Genomic DNA, 21,840 nt, shown 5'->3' with positions numbered 1-21,840 from the left:
AAAAGTAGAATCTGACGTGTTAATTCGCACTCAACACGAGATTAAACCTTAAACCTTTTATATAAAGCTCAGTTTTCTAGTGTGTCCCATACTTTTGGATATTATGGCTGCTACGCTACTAGTGGTGATGTGCGTGCTCCGATTTATTTGTACGCGATGGATGTCCTGAGCAATTTGATCGCCTTGATTGGGTCAATGTTAACGACTATTTGGATGTTCCAAGTATTTGGTGATCTTGACTGCTACGTACTATATGACGCTGACTGTACACGTACATTCACGCAAGACCTATCCGAAGATGGTATCTAGTTGCTGAGAATAGGGCTCAGTCTCCAGCAAATTCTTGTTTTAATTTTTATGGGGTAAATGCAACTATCTTCCATAGTGGCTACTTATCGATAAATATTTGTGAAAAGTAACGTCAACATTTTTATTTTACATTTTTTCCTTACACTTTGACCTGATATTTCCATGACCTCAGTATTTGTTGAAATATTTAGCTATGCAGCTTGAATTTTATTGCATTTTGAATTGTTTGCTGTTTCAAACCATCTAAATAACGTTTTTATTTGTTAATTTTGAGCTTAATTTTATTTTTATTTAAGCTACTTCATTTGTCTTTTGTTATAAAGTCTTACATGCTTCGCACCAATTGCAGATCTTAAATAGTAATAAAATAAATGTGAAATTCATTTATCGAAATATCGACACGGGACATCACTAGCGAATGGCATTTTTCATACAAAAAGTATGGTGCTATTGCAACTGTTGTACCGGAAAAGTTGAGGTCAATGTAACTATATGATTAAAATATTAATTGGAAGACCTACAGTTCAAATAAATACACCAAAAGCACTTAAGTTTTATATTTTCTTTAGGAAGAACTTCTGTTTTTCCAGAAAACGGCTTGTAATATTTTTTTTACATAAAAATAAACACACGACACTCCAAGCGTTGCTTAAAATGGCGGCTGATAAAATTTGCTCTGTCGGTACAACAGTGAGCGATCTAGGAACGCCATCAGTGTTTTATGTTATAAATCAATGATTTTACTACGCTCCAATCGATGGCTCTTTTTACAAAAACCATTACGTTGAGAGAAACTTATTCGTTACTTTAGCCTCTTACATAGTTGCTTTCGCCCCGGGTGACCTTATTTATGCGCATATAGGTACAATATGTGCATCAAGTTATCACTTATAGGAAAAATATCGGTTTTTCAATGAGGATTCAATTTAGATAAAGCGTCAAATGTTTTCCATACTTGAATATTATAACTTTGTATAGGTAGAGTTTTATTACTTAGTACAAATAACACAGGTATTTGACTATTTCTCAAAAAGTTGACCATTTTCAGTTGTCCACTTATAAAAATAAAATACATATATATTTCCTGAAGCTATTTCAACACAAAAATAAGTAATATTGTGTTTAAATATATACAAAAACCTTGTGGTAGAGGTGATAAAAAGTCAGATAATCTTTGTTGTTGGATCCAATAGAAAGTTTCGATGTAGTTACAAAATTACGATTTTTTTCCTCACAAGTTTCGTGACGTTTTCCTGACGTCAAGAAATGTTTGATTTTTTATGCAGTTTATGCTTTAATGCTTTATGATCCTGTCCTTAGTGTTAATAATTTCATGACAAAACTGATTTCTTGTCAATTTCGTGACGGGACGGGACTACTTTTTGAGAAATACTCATTTATCATTTGCTCAAATAAATACATATTTTGTAAGAAGCGGAAAATACTAGATACTACCTACTCCAAATTGAATGGAAAAATTTGCCACTATCACGTGCCCATACCCTCATAATCGTAATCATGCGGACAATCCTGCGTCTCTCCATTTATCAAAGAAATCATTGATAATCTTTTATGCAGACGTACCTAATCAGAAGTATTAATACATACTATCGACACTTCAACAGATGTAATTTTATCCGAGCATAGTGACGCTCGTCAAAATACACGTATCGGTATCGATACAATACCAAAAAGTAACGCACTTATTCCTGTAGAAATACTAGCTGTTGCCCGCGACTCCGTCCGCGTAGGTCTGAAAAATAGTTTAACGTCCTATTCTCAGACCTATCGTTTTTTTTTATTAGCCATTTTCTATGTCCCACTGCTGGGCAAAGGCCTCTCCCATGGATGCTGATCTCTCCGGGTGCATGCGGCAGATCTGTCCTTTTGACACCCAAGATGCTGCGCTCCATAGCCTTCTGGCAAACCTTAAACTTGGACTTCTGGATTTTGGTTAAGGACCATGTTTGGGCACCGTAGGTTAAGATGGACAGTATACAAGAGTCGACGAGTTTCCGCTTAAGTGGAAGGTTACCCTTCAATAGCTTCTTCATGGACCAGAAACTCTTCCAGGCATTGTCGATTCTTTCCACTTCTTTATCCTGCCTATTGCTGAAAGATACTATCTGGCCCAAGTAGTCGTGCTCATCCACCTCAATCCTACGTTTTGTGCTATTGGTCATACTGTGTTTTCGTCCGTTTTATTAGAAGTCCAACCCGAAGGCTTGCAGAGCTGAGATCTTGCAGCATTAGTTCGAGCTCTGACGCCGTAGAAGAAAAAAAGGACTATGTCATCGGCGAAACGAAGATTTGTCAACCTTTTATCGCCGACAATGACACCCCTTGCCTTCCAGACCACCGCCAGGCTTTTGAAGATCTCTTCTAGTGAGCTGGTGCTGGTGAATAGCTTGGGTGATACCGGGTCGCCTTGTTTAACGCCTTTTTCTATGTTATGTTAAACGACTGGTCAGACAAATTGTTGAGTTTAATGTTGACCGAATATATACAAAAAAAAAACATATAAATCGGTCAAGCCGTTTCGGAGGAGTTTGGTCACAAACATTGTGACATTTGTGACCCTAGAATTTTATATGTATATTAGAGAGTTTATGCCTACTTATCGCGTGTACATACAGGAGGGTTTTTTGGCACACTATTTTTTTTTGTGATTAAATATCCTTAAAACGTGTAGAAGTAATTTTCATTTATTTTGCAACATATTCAAATGTTCTCTATGTTCTGTATATTACCAATTTCTGCACTGATAAAAAAATACTAATGATTTGTATTGTATTGTAACTTTCGGTTACGATAAATTTCGATCGAGTCATATACCTTAAATTTTGTATGTAATTGGTAGAGTTGGTAATTAATGAAGTAGCTTTTTGCTTGGTAGTGTAATAGTTTCCATTTGCTGGGCAAAGGCCTCTCCCCTGGATTCACTCTGCCTGCACGAGTCTGGCTCGACGAGAACGAGTTTATTATTGATGAAATAATTAAAATTCTCATTTCATCGTTTACCATTTGTTACAGACATAATACAAACTCCAGTGTTCCGAACCGATTGCTAGCGCTCGCCCTAGCAAAATGTCCCGCCCTCATCGAACCCTCCACCCCTTGCCGGGGTCACCACGAGATCACCGGCGATATTATTTGTCCCAACATGATTCGGGGCATCGACCATCTAAGAGACCCCAGGCTTAATAAGGTAAGTTTTATAATGGATCGTTCATAGATATGATTCTGTAGAATGGTTGACTTGAATTGTAACAAGCATCATGAAAATATGCTGGCGGGGGCTCCCAAACTGTGCGCCGCGGCGTCAAAGGGCACCCTGGTGTACAAAGGTGCCGCGTGGGGCTCCTGGTACCCCGAAACAGGCAATCTGGTGAAAATCATCATTGCTTATATCAACTAGCTAGTCTCCCTAGGTAGCTGCAAAGGCGCCGTGACGAAATGCTGATTAGTTCCCGATTCGCCGGATTCTTGTTTCGTCGGAATTTTTCGGTTAATCAAAACGATGGAAATAGTGGCTTTAATCATATTATTGAGGATTCAGATGGTATTTTTCCTGGAAAATTCTATTTCCTTAAAAATATGCATCTAAACGATTTTTAGGCAATTGAAGTCATGTCCTATTGTGCAACAACAAATCAAACAAGAATCCGGCGAATCGGGAACTAATCGAAATGCTAAACCTATAATTGACAAGATTTCATATTTCTAAGACTATAATTTGATTCGTTCTCTGTATTCTGGTTGGAAAGAGAAAGACGCTGATATTTTTAAAATTTCGCTACGATTATTAATTAATTTATTTCAATTTTTTTAAGATGTGCTTATTCTAAAAGGGCATAACTCCAAAACTACCACACAATAGATCCATTAATTTTGTCTAAATCTTGCGTAAATCTGACGTAGAAGTTGTCAAAATTATGAGAGCTCCTTTTTCTGGTGAAAAAGGCAAAGGAATCATATCTATTCTGTGGTAGTGTTGGCAAATTCAGATATTTTTTTTTGTATTTTTTTAACATTTTCCCATGTTCAGGAGGCAAAACTCTTTCGATTCCTGTACTAATTTACAGGTGTTCAAAAAATGAAATCTTCGCAATTGCTCCGCAAACTGTGCCTGTGCTAGATTCCTGAAAATGAATAATAAATCTGTCAGTTAGATATAGATTTCAAGAAATATCGGACGCGTATTTTTTCTTTTGTCTATTAAACAAAAAATTAAGAAGATACAGCATGTGAAAGTTCCGCGTGATGTCACTCCTTAGTAAACTTTTTATTAAGGATCAATCCTTAGTGCTTTATCTAACGAACCGTTTATTTAGCTTCATGTTGTTGGCTGATTTACTTAGGCCCACAAATATGCATGTAGTTTGTTCACAAGGGAATGCGTAAATTGATGTTATTTACATTGTAAATCAGTAATGTTTTTTAGTTGGAATTGGAAATGTCTATCGTCTAGAGTAAATTTTAGGCGGAGTAAGGATCGATACTTGGCAACTGTTGCAAGACTACCGGAACTTGGTAGATACCTACGTAATATAGGTACTGTTTATGTATTCATTCTTGCTTTACATAGGGAATCACATAGTTTCGCCTGTCTACTGTCGAGATTCTAAACCTCCCATTTTTTTAGGAAACACCCCAAGTTCACTTATACGGTCGGTCAATTTATCGGCACATTTTTGTAAAAAAAATTGTAAACCAGAACAACCTTTCATTGACGGATTATTATTGCTGATGTGTTTGTTTATCTTGTTTTTAAAAGTTTTACAAATTATCTAAAAGATTTAATAAATCAAACTATACCAAATTCCTAGGTTTTGTGTTCACTAAATTCTTTGCACTAGTTGCGACCAATAAGTAGTAAAGACTACATAAGTAATTTTCAGTTCGCCTTTCAGAGTAGGTACACTAATAGCAGATAGGTAACAGTCGTGCATGCACTATAATAACTAAGGACATTGAAATACAATTGTGTACACGTCTTGACGTGAACGTGACTGCTGACGATGTTTGCGTTGCAAATACTAGGGATCCATTATGTAGATTTCTATAGACTTTAAAGTTAAGTTATTCAGGAGAGGCATTTTCCTCGCGTTTTCAGCGCATATCATGCCAAAATTGTACAATTTAAGGGCTTATGTTACGACTTTATGCACTTAACATTAAGGTCGTGTAACTTTGGCCGACTCGATATCTTTGCCCTTGACTGTACTTGATATGACGTTCAATACGACAGTTTGTCTCTTTCAAGAAAAGCACTAAAATATACATAGATAGTCTTAATTATTATGTTATGAGCGTCAAAATAGTAAACTCTACTACTGCACAACTACACTAATTCAGCCAGTCAATCTTTCAATTCCTTGTTTTGGGTATCATCCACCTAAGTAAAGAAAATAAAGTGTCATACATTTTGCTTGTCGCTGCTACTGACGTATTATTTATTAGTGTTTACCCGCGGCTTCGCACACGTAAATCATGAAATCCAGCAGCTGAATTGAAATTTCGGGATTTTTAAAAATTCCAGTGGGAATTACCGAAAATTAAATCGTGGTTTTCATTGACGTTACATTAAAAACAATCATGTCAAATTTCATGACTCTTAGGCCAGCTGTTGTTGTTTCGAGATTTTATTCCTATCCCGTGGAAAGATGTCCGGCTATCTACATACCAAATTTCATCCAAATCCGTCCAGCCGTTTCAGTGTGAAGGAGTAACAAACATACTCACTCACTCACACACAAACTTTCGCATTTAACTATAATATTAGTAGGATTACCACAGGAAACAGTAATATTTTTCCTTACTTCACATTATCTTATTGCTCGTGGCCACAACTATTGAGTTTCTAATCCGATCCTGGGACTTGCAAGACCAAGTACGAAGATGACGGTCTTGTACTGTAGAAACTTTTGCGATTTTCACTCATAGTTATTATTTCAATGGAGACTTACATATGTGCGATAAATTATTGTTAAATTTACCTTATCGTTTCGACCAGTTTCGACTACACTGTTGCGGCCGCGCCTTAGTGACGAGTAATTATGAGTAGTAAGTAAGTAATTTTAGCAATCATTTGTGGCATTTTTGTCCTGATTGCAATAATAACATAGGTCTGTATTCACAATGGCTGGATTTCTATTTTGACTTACACCTACTTATATGGATGTATTTTTGACGTAATCATGTCGCATTTACAACCAGACTCGTCCATCTGGCCTTGAACATACTAAACGGCCATTTAAGACGGAACTGGTAATTATTTAAGGCAGCGAGTTGATTTAACTTTTTGGTATCGTAATTCTTCAAGAATAAGTATGACAATCACACCTGTGGTTAGTTGGGTATTAATTTAATGTTTGAGTAACACCTTTACTTGCTTTGAATAAAATGTCGTTCTGTGATCGAGTTTTTGCGTCATATTGTGTCATGTCATGATCATGATATTTGCCTCTACTTACACAAACAACTTTAGTTAGACGTGAGTTAGACAATATTAAGGAAATAAATTCAAATTGAAAATACAAACTGAAATATAGATGCACAGAAAAAACAGAAAAATAAGACCATCACTGGGAATAGAACCCAGGTCCTCGGTAATCCGTACCGCGTGCTATACCGCTACACCACTGATGGTCAACGGTACCGACACGAATTTCCCCTATGCACCTCATATCTCAGCTTGTTTGTTTCTTACTTAGTCACTTAAGCAGTGACGCTAGCGACATCTATGCCGTAGCCCTCATCGAGAAACTTTTTTCGGCACTCCATTGGAACTAACCGCTCACCCGGACAAGAGATATCGTTGCTAAGCAATCAAATTAAGATTGGTTTTTTGGAATCTTTTTGTATTTTTTTTTTAATTCCAAATTTTTACTTTTACGGTCATCCCGTAAAACCTAAATTGAAAATACAATATTTCAGTTTGTATTTTTAATTTAGGTTTTACGGGATGACCGTAAATTTGGACAACTTTTTTTGAGTTCTTATTTACTAGGAAAAAGATTATTATTTTACCTCATCCAAAAAAAGCGCTACATTAGCAGTAAGTATTTTATAGTTAAAGGTACAGACATTCATTTTTTCATGTCTATCTATAGTCTATACCCATAGTGTGGGGAAGGTATTGATGGATGGATTTTAGAAAAACATTACAAGTTTGCTAAGCTAAGACTATGCATAAAGGAGCGGCCACACCGCTGCTTAGAAAACGGTGACGGTACGGAATCGCAGTGACGCATCGTATGCGCACCGTTTTTTATGCACGCTTTCTACACCGCTGCTTAAAATACGCAAACTATGCGGAATCGCAGTGATGTTCCGTAATCGTCAAGACTTTTCTTCGGTAAAGTCCTGACGTTCACGGCACGTCACTGCGATTCCGTATTTTAAGCAGCGGTGTGGAGAGCATACGATAAAAACGGTGCGCATACGGTGCGTCACTGTGATTCCGTGCCGTCACCGTTTTTTAAGCAGCGGTTTGGCTGCACCTTAATATAATGAAAAATTGAAAAGAAAAACTATCACATAGGTACTTGTAGGCTTTAAAGTTAACGAGTGGTAGTCAATAAAAACTTAGTATTGAATAATTTTTGTAAGCCGTGGTGGCCTAGTGTAAGCCGTGGTGGCCTAGTGGTTTGACCTATCGCCTCTCAAGCAGAGGGTCGTGAGTTCAAACCGCGGCTCGCACCTCTGAGTTTTCAAATTCATGTGCGGAATTACATTTGATTGGTGAAGGAAAACATCTTGAGGAAACCTGCACGAACCCGCGAAGCGATTCAATGGTGCGTGCGAAGTTCCCAATCCGCAATGGGCCCGCGTGGGAACTATGGCCCAAGCCCTCTTGTTCTGAGAGGAGGCCTGTGCCCAGCAGTGGGACGTATATAGGCTGGGATGATGATGATGGATGATGATTGAATAATTGCTGCATATTACTACGAAACTACACTGCGCGTCGCCCCGACACGAAGTTGTCCGGTTATTTCTTAGTTCATGTATGACTAAAATGTTTTTATTTTTCATTGTAGGGTCTCGCTTTCACATTAGAAGAACGTCAAGCCCTCGGCATCCATGGCCTCTTGGCAGCCAAATTCAAAACGCAAGAGGAACAGTTGGATATCTGCAGAATATCCATAGACAGATACGAGGACAATCTAAACAAATACCTCTACCTCGTCGAGTTACAGGTGACTAACACTGACAAAGGTACCATTTTTTTCATGAATATCTTTTTAAGGGTTTGGCCGTGGTGGAAGTGGGAGCTAACCGTGTGTGTACGGTTGTTATCTAAATCTTAAACGACGTCCTCGTTGAGTTTCTTGCCGGATTCTTCTCAACAGAGGTTTTTCCAAACCGGTGGTAGATTTTATTTGACATTCATAAGTGCTTGTTATAGCCTAAATTGAATAAAGATATTTTGACTTTTTGACTTTGACGGTGTGGGAGCAGTGGCGAGGAGTGCCAATTTGTGCGTGTAATTGGCTATGTTGGCACCGGACAGTTGATAGGAAATGTACCTGATGTTCTTGAATATACTATATGGATTATGCGTTCAGTTGGTAACATTGTATTTGCTGACAAGCGTTCCAGATAGAATATGTTTCAACTCGATCTCATTGTCGTTATATTAAACTTATTAAAGCGTTTTCAGGAACTTTCCGTTTCCATTGATACTTTCTGAATGATGTAAGCAGTTTTTTCAACTGATTTGTGAACAATTTTAGCATACTGAACAATAATTCAAGGTATTATATTATATTACTAAATTTATTGATATTACGGCGTGTGGACGAATGGGCAAATTACGGTGAAGGAAAAATGTTGTATTAATTATATAATTTATGCTTACTTTAAACAACTAACAGTATTTTCCAGTTCACTAAAATAGTATAATTAATTGATATTACTATAGGAAACTGGGTAATAAAAGATATCAATCATTCTGTAATGGTGTAAGGTTGAATAACAGAAATATATTTTAATATTCAATTATTTTACTTTTTATAACAGTGTTGTTTTAATTTATCGGCCAATGAGGGGCCATTTATAAATTACTTTATAAGGATTCGGAGGCTTTTGGCAAAAACTGAACCCTTATAGTTTCGCCATGTCTGTCTGTCTGTCTGTCTGTCTGTCCGTCCGCGGCTTTGCTCAGGGACTATCAATGCTAAAAAGCTGTAATTTTGCACGGATATATAAGTAAACTATGCCGACAAAATAATACAATTAAAAATTAAAAAAGAAAATTTTTTTTGGCTACCTCCCATAGACGTAAAGTGGGGGTGTTTTTTTTTTTCTCATCCAACCCTATAGTGTGGGGTATCGTTGGATAGTTTTTTAAACCACCATTAGGGGTTGCTAAAAACGATTTTTCGATTCAGTGATTTGTTTGCGAAATATTCAACTTTAAAGTGTAAATTTTCATTAAATCGAGCGTCCCCCCCTAAAATCTAAACGGTGGATGGAAAAATTTGAAAAAAATCAGGATGGTAGTAATTGAAGTATATCAACTTTCACGGAAACTATAACGGCTAAGTTTGCTAGAGAATTATTAGTAGTTTATGAGTAAATAGCAGCCTAAGGTATAAAATATACCTAAACTTGGAAGATTCCGTATACAATACGAATCCTTAGAAAAATATTATTTTATTTTTTCATAATGGCTACGGAACCTATTTCGGGCGTGTCCGATACGCTCTTGGCCGTTTCTTTTTAAATTATCAACGTTCATTTGCCATCAATTAAAATCCGATGACTAGTTATGTATGACTTATTCCACTTATTCATAGTTTTTACTTTAAAAAGTATAGTGGATATTTTAAGTTTGTCTACAAAATATCCATCATTCTTATGGTTCATATTATATTTAAGCGTAAACCACACATGACAGCAGCGGGTCAGGAGGGGGTCTGGTCGAGAGTGCGGCATACCAACAACAACACGATGTTCCTATATATTTTGTGGTTTACGCTCTAGGTCTAAGTGTGATCTCAAGACGACCGAACTGCTATTTACAGTCATATTGGATTATTGCAGGACAGAAATGAAAAGTTATTCTTCAGACTGCTGTCTGAAAACATCGAGAAATACCTGCCCATCGTTTACACCCCAACCGTGGGCTTGGCTTGCCAGAGATTTGGGCTCATCTACAGAAGGCCCAGAGGTCTTTTCATCACTATTAACGATAAGGGACATATTTTCAACATCCTTAAAAACTGGTAAATCATAATAATCATAGGTGACTTTCTTCTCTGTAACAACTAATTAAAAAAAAAAAACAAGTTTGAGCTTAAATAAATTTGCCTTAGTGCACCAATAATAATTTTAACTTCAAGTAATACCTATTTTGTTTGTTATAAATTTAAAGTTTTCGTTTCTATTTATAGTTTTTGATGTTTAGGACTTATTTTATAAACTTCGTTCTGCATTTTTATATGACCAGTTTCCTATCTTTTTAATATTCTAGGCCCGAACCCGACGTAAGAGCTATAGTGTTTACGGACGGTGAGAGAATATTGGGTCTTGGTGACCTCGGTGCATACGGAATGGGAATACCTGTGGGCAAGCTGTCGTTATATACAGCTCTGGCTGGAATCAAACCTCACCAGTGCTTGCCGATCACTTTGGATGTCGGGACTAACAACCAGGTTAGTTAGTTAGTCCTACAAATTCTTCAACTCTATGCTATGTAGGTAGTATATAAATTTGCGTATGGGTATCTGTTGTTTTTACTGCAATGTTACCTATGCACAATTGCACATGGTATTCTATCTATGCTTTTGATTGTAGTAGTGCCCGTATTTTTCACAAACATTTTGTTTACAGGATCTATTGGAAGATCCCCTATACATCGGTCTGAGGCAGAAGCGCGTGCGTGGCAAGGAATACGATGAATTCATTGACGAATTCATGGAGGCGTGTGTTCAGAGATACGGCCAGAACACACTGTTGCAGGTGAATTATAACTTTCTAAGTTGTTATACAAACTGCATGATCTACTGAATCTTTTTCCCGATCGATTTATGGTCTTTAGTCATAGACAACTTCGTAGATTTAAATAAGGATATATCTAAATAGAACATATTATATTATTATAGCATTTTTGTTGGTAGTTCTTGTTCGCTACTTCCCGTGGGAACTGTCCACTTTTCCGGGAAAAAATTAGCTTGTTTGACAGGGATAGCGTAGCTTTCAATGTAACACTCTCTTATTATCTTGGCAGTAGATTTGTGTGTAGATCATTCTGAGCACCGTAGCTGCTCATCTTCTGCTTCTGACTGTATAAACAAAGTGAACCTCTTTATAAGTGTAGAAGACAGTAGAATACTGATTATTTTTACCATTATTATTATAGTCGTTTATTCTCATAATGAGCGCAGTAGGTATCACATAAATTTAATATGATGGTTTCACGAGTTTAATTTGAAGCTAAAATCTGACTCATATCCGGTATTCAACACATAGTTTTTTATTAGTAATACTGTAAAAAGAGCAGGTACTCAATTGCTTGCAAAACAAAATTTAATAAAACAATTATTTTCAAAGCTTCTTACGATCTCTATTCGCGCTTAACCACTTTATCGATTGCCGTGGCATTGAATACGAATGTTATTCAATCGTCACATTATTTATCGGGGATCACTGTGACCGTGATTCATCAAACTTAACAGATGACGTATTACAACTGATATTACATAAATAACCATTCACGCATTCGTGACTGATTATAACAACGTTGCACAGGAAAATGGCTGTTATAGTATTGGTTTAAGATTATTTTTCATTTGAAAGGCATACCGGTTCACTTCGTTGCTGATATCTGCACAATATACTCGTACCGATGCGTGATTTCAGTTTGTTATAGATTATCATTACCACCTAAGTCTGTCATTCTTCATGATAGGTATAAGTAGTGCACGCGACTCTTTTTATCTTCTGCCAATGTGTCTGTCCAGTTTTAGATAAGGTTTATATTTTTGCGCCATTTTATCTGATCTTTCCTTGTAAAATGTGTGTTGACGTCAGTACAGTAACCTATACCTACTTGCCTTCCGTTGAAGTTTTACTGTTATCACGTTGACTGAAATATTTAATGCTACTTATGACTGCTGGCTGGTTAGCGCTGTTGCTTATTTAATCAAAGTTAGTATAATGTGACAAAACATTTCTTCTATTAAACTTTACTACTTTTGTCCCCTCGCTGATGGGACAGAATACCAACAAGAAATAGTTGATCAATCTATTTAACATAACTACATTTTTAACACTGTACTTACAAATTCACTATTCAAAGTAAGGGTTCTCCAATGCGGATCTGAATTATCCATACCTGTCCATGATATCATTATTAATTTTATCATATGCCTTAGGTATTAATACCTTCTTGACAATAGATACGGGGATGTTATTTTACTTATTTTGAATAAATGAAAACATTAATGTTGAGCCATTTCATCATTCTCTACTGAGAATATAATGATGTTATTCCTGCGTTTAACGCTTATACTGGAACTTCGTTGCTATGCTATGGTATATACATATCTAAACAACACATCGATACACACAAATTGTAAAGGTACATGTTATGACACATTATTTTATTCACGTACATTAAGTAGTCACGCGGAAAGGCGAGAATAAGCTAGAGGGTTATTAATAGCTGAAATGTAAATACCGCCAATAAACTATAAACAATCACTTTGTTCACCTGCGACCTTAGGACAGCTACGCCTATGCAACAAATGCTTGTTCATGCAGCTCCTCCACCTTCACACAGTAAGAACACACAAACCACACAAACCCAACTATACCTAGTGCCATCCACGAAGACGCGTGATTTTGTCAAAATTAGCCATTAATGACATTGTAATAAGAACCACGGCACGCGTCATCGTGAATGACTCTACCTATATCAACACCACCACACCACGCTGACGCGCTTCGAACTCAATAATTAAATTTAAAAACACTTTGACGCTGCGTAATTTGTGCTATGTCAAAATCTTAAAACCATAATCAGATTGCAAAACTCTTCCCCGTTTAACAGCTTCGAGACCACCCATTTATTGCAAACGAAAAGACGAACTAGAACTATAGGTACTGTTTATTTTTGGTTGAGATTCCTTATTTCTTACCTTAAATCGGAACGTTGGGAGTTCTCCCATGATGTCACACGTTTCTTATAGCATCTTTTTGAGGACTACATCCAAGAATCTATGCTTTCCCGATGATAATTGCTTGAACTTTTAATACTAAGAATTGTTTTTGTCTTTCAGTTCGAAGATTTCGCCTTGTTGAACGCCGGTCGTTTACTGGACAAGTACCGCAACAAGTATTGTACATTCAATGACGATATCCAAGGCACAGCTTCCGTTGCTGTGGCAGGCTTGATGGCCGCAGTGAGGATCACCAAGCGGAAGCTCAGTGAAAACATCTACCTGTTCCTTGGCGCTGGATCTGTAAGTTGGAACCACTTTTAACTCTTATCAACGCAGAACTGATTTTTCGGCCTCGATTTTAACCGTAGTTAATTAATAGTTGGCACGATTGATTGAATTAGTGAATAAAAGTATCTGTGTGTTACCTATTTGAATACACTTCACACAAATATGAAAATAACATGCATAAGTCATTTTCCTACAAAAAGTCTACTACTAAAATATTACTTTCGTTCAATCCAGCCGTATTAGCTCTTGTGAATAGACCTGTAATTTAGGAGAGTAATACTACTTGTAAATATTGATGTCGTTATACGTTATGCCTATCCAATTTATTAAAAGTGTAAACAAACCGATTTCATCAAAATCGGATCGAATCACTAACACATTTATCTATAATTCGTGTCTTTTAACTGTGTATAGATGTGTAATCACTTTTTTCACCAAAATTCACTTGATTTTAATATTTATTTTTCATTTGAAAAATCTTCTTCAAAATCTGACGTTATTTCTTGATTGAAACATGTGTATAATCTGTAATAGCATAGACTAGCGTAGAGATGCTGTAAAATTTGACATTTTAAAAATCGATTAATGCGCGGATGAATAAGCGATTTTTATTTACTTTCCTTAAAATTTAAAATAGTTAGGTACTGCTTTTATAATTAAATAAACAGTCTTTGGAATGAAATCAAGTATTGTAAATAATAAAATAGACAAAAATACTTTGATCTATTCAATTAATAAATTAATCGATTTACTGAACAGATTAATTATTTTGCAATAGGTTCTAGGTTTTCACATCATTGAATGTCTGTGGTCGGATAAATGGCGTCTTTGTATACACTTTTCATAAATTGGATCGAAATACAATATAGTAATAACGATTACACGGTAAAATTGCGAACGAGCCTCTTGCCACGGCTCACACATATCCTGTTCTAATAATTAACTAAACGCTTACACGCTTAGGGTACTTAACCGATTGTGATGAAATTTGGTATGGAGATAGTTTGAGACCCTTAGGACTAGGATAGTTTTTATCCTGCAAAATTGTATAGTTAAATACAGTTAAATTTTAATTAAAATCATAATGTGTAACGGGTAATTAGCCGCAAAGATCCAAGTCACGTTCTGTGGAAAATTAAAACAACATTTCTATTTGCGCTTAATAAGTAATGCATTGAGATTGCATTCATTTAGATAGTTTCCAAGTATTAAAGTTTGTATGTCGGCGGCCGATGGTAAAATCCGCCAGATCATGAAATTCCTAGGCGTATCATGAAACGCCGCCATTTCATGATATGCCTAAATGTTGGCCAGGCATATCACGATGTTCCTGAGAAATAATACGGCAGATCGATTAGAGCAACGCATTCGTCGATATTCCTAGCTCTATACCGGGCACATCGTGATATGCCGAAAAGAAGAAAAAATTGGGTACGACGAGCGAAGCGAGGAGTGGTTAGTGTTAATTGTGATTACGACGCACGAGCCGAGCGAGCGTGCCGCGGCAGCGGCCGGCGAAGTGCCAGAACCGATATGGCGGCGTTTCATGATAAGCCTAGGAATTTCATCATCATCATCATCATCATCCCAGCCTATATACGTCCCACTGCTGGGCTCAGGCCTCCTCTCAGAACAAGAGGGCTTGGGCCATAGTTCCCACGCGGGCCCAGTGCGGATTGGGAACTTAGGACGTAGGAATTTCATGATCTGCCTAAACTGTCCAAATCATGAAATGGCGGCGTTTCATGATATGCCCAAACGTCACTAGGCAAATCGTTAAACGGTGAGTTTTGAACGATATGGCGGATGTCCCTTAGCCAATTCATGAAATGGCGGCATTTCACGATATGTCTAGGAATTTCGTGATCTGGCGGATTTACGATCGGCCGCCGACATGTATATTTGAACCAATTTTCCAATGAGACTGTTTTATTTTTTCACAAAGTTAGCAGAACGCTTGTAAATACTTTCCCATGCAACTAAATAACTAAATTACCATTCGCAGGCGGCCAACGGCATCGCAAACTTGACCGTTGCAGCCATGGTAGCCGAGGGTCTGTCAGAGAAGCAAGCGCAGGACCGTGTCTACATGTTTGATGTGGACGGACTCTTGACGACGCGCCGCGAGGGAGGGGTGCCCGCGCACGCCACGGCATTCGGCAAGGACGTCGAACCAGAAAAGTCGTTCGAGGCTTGTGTGGCTAAGATCAAACCCAGCTGTCTTATTGGTAAGTGAACGTGCTGCTTATAAGATCATTGGTTCAAGCTTTTATCTTTTGAGCATAAGTAATTGGAAGCAGGTCTTATCTACACTTTACAAGTGTGATATAGCTTTTTGCTACACGCCACAGTATTCGGTCAGGACGTCAAGCCAGAAAAGTCGTTAGAGGCTTGCGTGGCTAAGATCAAACCTAGTTGTCTTATTAGTAAGTGAAAGTGCTGTTAATAAGCTCATTGGTTCATAGTATTTGTCTTTTGACCAGTACTTGAAAAAAGATTCCGGGTCTTATCTACAACGTAATGTGAACCGGGCAATAACCTCATTGGTTCATAGCATTTGTCTTTTGAGCCTAAGTACTTACTTGAAAACAGATTCCAGGCCTCATCTATACTTTATAGTTTTTTGCGATACGCAGTATTCGGCAAAGACGTCTACTATTTAACACACACCGTGAAATTTTTACGCAAACATAGATTAACATTATTATAAATGTGTTGTTACAGGTGCTTCAACGGTCGGCGGTGCCTTCACGCCCGCTGTACTGAAACAGATGGCGCAGAATACTGAGAGGCCCGTCATTTTCGCCCTTTCCAACCCGACCAGCAAAGCGGAATGCACCGCTCAGGCTGCCTTCGAGCATACTGATGTAAGGACGTCATTTTGAGCGAGAATGACTTTTTTTTGTATGTGACCACCTCTGAGACATATACTCCCGAAAAAGAAAAGAATAATCGAAATCGATTCATGTTGGCAGAAAAAAAAGTTACTGTCAAATTAAAAACCTTTTTTCTTTTTGTAATTTCGATTTTTTCCGAACGGCATGTTTAATTTAATTATTACCAGCTACTGAGTCCTAAAAGATGTATCGTCTCGTTCATTAGTCAACGTTGTGACGCTTTGTCACTTATTTTCGACGTTATTGTATTGACTTTGCGAGACTGAAATTCATGGAATTTGCATTTTATCTTATAACTTATGTTTATGACGATCAAACCTTATTGTTAGATCAGCTAAATATGCTTTGCTTATCACAAAACATTACAAGCAATTTAGAGACAACTTGACGCAATCTTTCATTCAAGTTAGATTCACTCAACTTATATTCTGCATTCCTATTTTCTAGGGTAAATGCGTGTTCTGTTCCGGCTCTCCCTTCCCGCCGGTGACTCACAACGGAAAGACTTACCACACAGGGCAAGGCAACAACTCCTACATCTTCCCAGGAGTGGCGCTAGGCGTCATTGCCACCGCAACGCATCACATACCCGAGGCAATGTTCCTTACAGCTGCTAGAGTGAGTAGTTAACTAAACATCGATACAGATAACTACAGTGTTTTTTTGCCTTTGACAGTTGCCGTGTTCTGAATAGAGTTGCATCGAGCATCACTCTCTCAAAATTGATCGCCATCATCATCATATCAGCCATAGGACGTCCACTGTTGGATATTATGTATCCAGGACATAGGCCTCCCCTATGCTGTCAAAATTATACACTTTAGGGTTCCGGAGCCAAAATGGCAAAAACGGAACCCTTATAGTTTCGCCATGTCTGTCTGTCAGTCTGTCTGTCCGTCCGCGGCTTTGCTCAGGAACAATCAATGCTAGAAAGCTGTAATTTTGCACAGATATATAAGTAAACTATGCCGACAAAATGGTACAATTAAAATTTAAAAAAAAAAACATTTTTTTAGGGAACCTCCCATAGACGTAAAATACGAAAATACGAAATCCTTAGAAAAATATTACTTAATTTTTTCTCAATGGCTACGGAACCCTATTTTGGGCGTGTCGGACACGCTCTTAGCCGGTTTTTTTATTAATTTATGTTTATTCCCAACACGGCAACTGTCAAAGGCTTCAAGAAACTAGAAGATACTCGTTTATTTAAAACTGATCAGCGATCGACCTCAATCTAACCTGACACGTGTCACAATTATTTTTAGTCTAAAATCAATTAATTTGGCTTATTTCAGACGCTTGCGAACTTTGTCAGTGAAAAGGACTTAGACATTGGGCGCATTTACCCACCACTATCGCAAGTCAAAGAAGTATCTCTTTCAATCGCAATAGAAGTCGCTAAAATGGCATATGACGAAGGTAGGTGAAATTGACTACTAAATATCTTATCTATTACTAAATGTGTAAATGTGGTTTCGATTCCGATTTGATTTCCGTTCCTATCAACGGAGATGGTATTTATGGAGTAAATCGGAACTCAACAAATTATAATGCTGTACTACAATTCAATATAATTCAATCATCATTCGACCAAAACTGCGTTTGCAATGTAGAGCAGCAAAACAGAGATTGTACCATACTGATTATTCACGATACTTTTATTTCAAACATTTTTCAACAATTCGTGAATGCTACTACAACTACTACAATACTATATTCGTGTACTTTCTATTTTGTAACCAATATTATTTTTATTTTTATAGAACTGCGCGTTTTAATTCAATATTAAGTGCATGAACATTTTTTGTTTATGGGATTCATGGTTTGTCTTTGTTTTATATATTTTGTTACCTACCATGAAAATAGTAATGTTAGATATACATTAATTGATTTTTTTAAGTATGTAGAACGTTGAAAATAAATACAAAACAACAGTAGTTTTTGGGTCGTTTGAGACCGAAGTCGAATCGTTTTTAGTTAATTTACTCTAGTCCCTTAGATATACATTCTTTAGTTTTGTTTGTAATTTACAGGTTTAGCTTCACTATACCCTGAACCGAAAGACATTGCCAAGCATGTGGCGAGCCAAATCTACTGCCATGATTATGAGAGCTCCATGCCGAAAGTGTGGCCTTGGAAGGAGGAGGAACACTTCAACGTGAGACCCATTCAGCCAGTACCCAAGAACATCTAAATTGGAAACCTTTCAGTATTTTATTGGCTTAGTACCCAATCGTCTATGAATCAAAATGACTACGACTTCAGATGGTCTAAAAAGCACATGTCCAATTTTATTAATTGTCCATTGTGTAAAGATGTCTTAATATTAAGACACCTTATTCGCATAACGTCCATGAAGAGGCACAGCCAGATAGCAACAAGTCTAGTATGTAAAATATCCAATGTTTAAATCATCCAAAAGTTGCCCATAAAGTTGAACGCCAAAATCGCAAAACGTCCCAAACATATTATAATGTCTCGTATGTCACGATGCAAATATATTGAGTTTGAATGGTGATTGATAGTCTGGACTGGAGTAGGTGATATTTGGACTATTTGCTTTTTGGTAATTCTGCTAATCTGCTGCTACTTTTTGGGTGATAGCGTTTTTGACAATATGTAGTTTGGACTCTATGCTACACGAACTAATTGATATTTTGATATTCTGTGTTAGAAAACGGCAAAATAACGGCTAATGGGGCAAATTTCTAATGGGACGTCTGACATTTCGCTTCTTGGTCAATTTTCATCGTTGGACATTTTGCTATATAAACGATTGGATACTGACTCATTTTATTTACGTATTTAAAACAAGAATAACGGAAAGTTATATTTGTCATCTCCAACGCATTTGAAGTACACTATCTGTATCCAAATCAAAAAGATAGCTTAAAGTCAATAGATAAATATGTACTTCGTAGTCTTCAGTAATAATTACGTATTGTACCAGTGTTATTAAAAGTATTATTGTCTAAGAATAATTAAATTAACACCATAATATATATGTTTATTTTGAAGCAGACTAGCTGTTCTTATAACTGCATGTTTCACGCAGATATAATTATGTAGTTATAGAACATTTTCAAATAAGTATTCAATGTACAGTGTCAATGCTGTATTGCCTTTTTAAAATTCTTTCACTCGTACATATTATAATATGTTATTTAAATAACTAATTAATTAGTATTCGATTAAAGTACTCTTAGTATTAGTATTTTAGTATACATACATAGTTCAAATTTGCATGTGTAATAATATTTTATTTTTGACCAAATGGAATGTTTTGATTGTTTTTTTTACAAACCTTTATTTGACTTTGTAAGATCATGTTTACTAAATCATTAATTCATTAACTTTTATGTTGCTTTTGAAGTGTTTGATCATGGAATTACTGACTTTTATAAAATAATGTATTATTGTCGTTTATCGCAATTAAATTGTAACCAGTGTATGTTGTGAACGTTTTAAATTAATAGCTAGTATTTGTAACATTAAAAATGATTCTCTAGTCACCGCAGCATTCAAACGCAACTTATCGTAATGCAGGTAAATTAAAAGCATTTTACAACTTGAAGTATTTATTAGGGTCAATAATTTGTTCACCAAAACCAGTAAACTATAGGTAAAAGGTGATAAAATAAATAATGATAAGGTATAATCAACCCACGAAGTATCGTACTGCCGAAATACACGCTGGATTTGATATTATCCAAATGCAACGGTCCCACGTGTAAAATTAAAGACATTAATAGTATATTTTGTAGATCGACTAGATTTATTTATAACCAAAAATCGTAGTGCCGCGTTTTGTGTAGTTTTCATAAGAATTGAGAGTTCCTTTTACTACTCGTATACTTTATCAATCAAGAATGAAGGAACTAAGTCATTACTATAGTATTATTGAACAGTTGTCATAGTTTGTGAGACATTGTACAGCCAACGTAATAAATAAGTGATCACTTTTGTACCTTGCCATTTTAACGTCAAAAACCATACGAAATGGTGTACCGACTGAAAGCGACAAGGTACAAAAGTGATCACTTATTTATGACGATGACTGTACTATCGAACTACCTGAATCGTAACTTTCACAGAAAATGTTATAATGACATCGAATTGCCCGACAAGGAAAATCATGATGTCAGAGCGTTCTTTGGTCGTTTAGAAATAAAATGGTTCGATAGATAACCCGTTCTTTCTGTTCCGAAATGTTTTCAAGTAGTATAAGGAAAGAAATATACTTATTTGCAAAATACTATGATGAAAATATACAAAACTACTAGAATAATGTCACATTAGTTGTATAAAAAAAGTTACGAATCTGATTTCGTTGAGTATTATCTTTAAGTGCAGTATTTGACAATAGTGAGACAAAATTGTTCTTCGCAGGGCGAAACAAACCTCTTTATTGTATTTCTAAGTATAACAATTATTATTGTCATTATTTATTTATAATTAGGTTCGTATCGATTGATACAAAGTGATTTATGTTGCTGTGACGATGTTTATTAGAATGGTTTTATGAACTGTGTTATAATATCAAATTTATTTTTATGGGGCCACTTCAAGTACTTTAGTTTGTCTTTGTGACTTCATTGTAAAATAATTATTTAAAGATGTGAGACCAAAAACCACTTGTAATCGAGTAAACCAACCAAATTCTTAAAACAATACACCAATAATAGTCAAAAAAGTAAAGCTACATATTATTATGCGGTTGCTATATGTGTTTGCTTCTTAAAATTTTAAAATATATTTTGTTTGATTTCATGTCCATGAAGTGGTTCCACTAAAAAATTTCACTTTTTCATTGTCAATTAATATTTTGTACTAATACCAGGGTCCTTATTATGTTTAATTAGATCAATTTTGTGAATGGCTCTATTATCTCTATCGCAAATTTACCACATGTTTATTCTCTAGGTATGTGTAGTTGAAAATTGTTGCAAACAATTATGGATGTTACTAAATAAACATGTTCTAAACAATCCTACTTGTATTACTATCCGTGTGTACTTATATCCACTATTTTTAAGTAAGTAAGGTTTTTTAGACAAATCATACGATCTTGAAATCAAGGACAACTTCAAGAATTTGACTTGGTTACCTATATTACAACTTGATATGACAAAACCGTTTAAAATACCCGTTTCCTCACAAAATACTTATAA

General features: G+C 36.2%; 1 protein-coding gene across 2 annotated transcripts in view; it reads left to right on the top strand.

Moving 5' to 3' along the window:
* Window positions 1-21,840, top strand: part of Men-b (NADP-dependent malic enzyme b, mitochondrial) — a 32,908-nt gene that overhangs the window by 7,768 nt on the left and 3,300 nt on the right. Inside the window, exons 2-12 of one of the 2 annotated variants that reach the window (XM_074096158.1) lie at window positions 3,343-3,517; window positions 8,352-8,510; window positions 10,360-10,541; window positions 10,790-10,970; window positions 11,149-11,277; window positions 13,599-13,781; window positions 15,775-15,997; window positions 16,494-16,636; window positions 17,114-17,284; window positions 17,965-18,088; window positions 18,703-21,657. In XM_074096158.1, coding sequence (XP_073952259.1) covers window positions 3,343-3,517; window positions 8,352-8,510; window positions 10,360-10,541; window positions 10,790-10,970; window positions 11,149-11,277; window positions 13,599-13,781; window positions 15,775-15,997; window positions 16,494-16,636; window positions 17,114-17,284; window positions 17,965-18,088; window positions 18,703-18,863 — 1,831 coding nt within the window. In that variant the 3' untranslated portion in view covers window positions 18,864-21,657. Of the gene's footprint in view, window positions 1-3,342; window positions 3,518-8,351; window positions 8,511-10,359; window positions 10,542-10,789; window positions 10,971-11,148; window positions 11,278-13,598; window positions 13,782-15,774; window positions 15,998-16,493; window positions 16,637-17,113; window positions 17,285-17,964; window positions 18,089-18,702; window positions 21,658-21,840 lie in introns of those variants that run through there. The other variant, XM_074096157.1, reaches the window with a different exon arrangement.

This window comes from Choristoneura fumiferana, chromosome 13, assembly GCF_025370935.1.
Source record: "Choristoneura fumiferana chromosome 13, NRCan_CFum_1, whole genome shotgun sequence".
Classification (NCBI taxonomy): Eukaryota; Metazoa; Arthropoda; class Insecta; order Lepidoptera; family Tortricidae; genus Choristoneura; species Choristoneura fumiferana.
The sequence above is the reverse complement of the archived record's forward strand: the minus strand, read 5'-3'. Positions and strand labels throughout refer to the sequence as shown.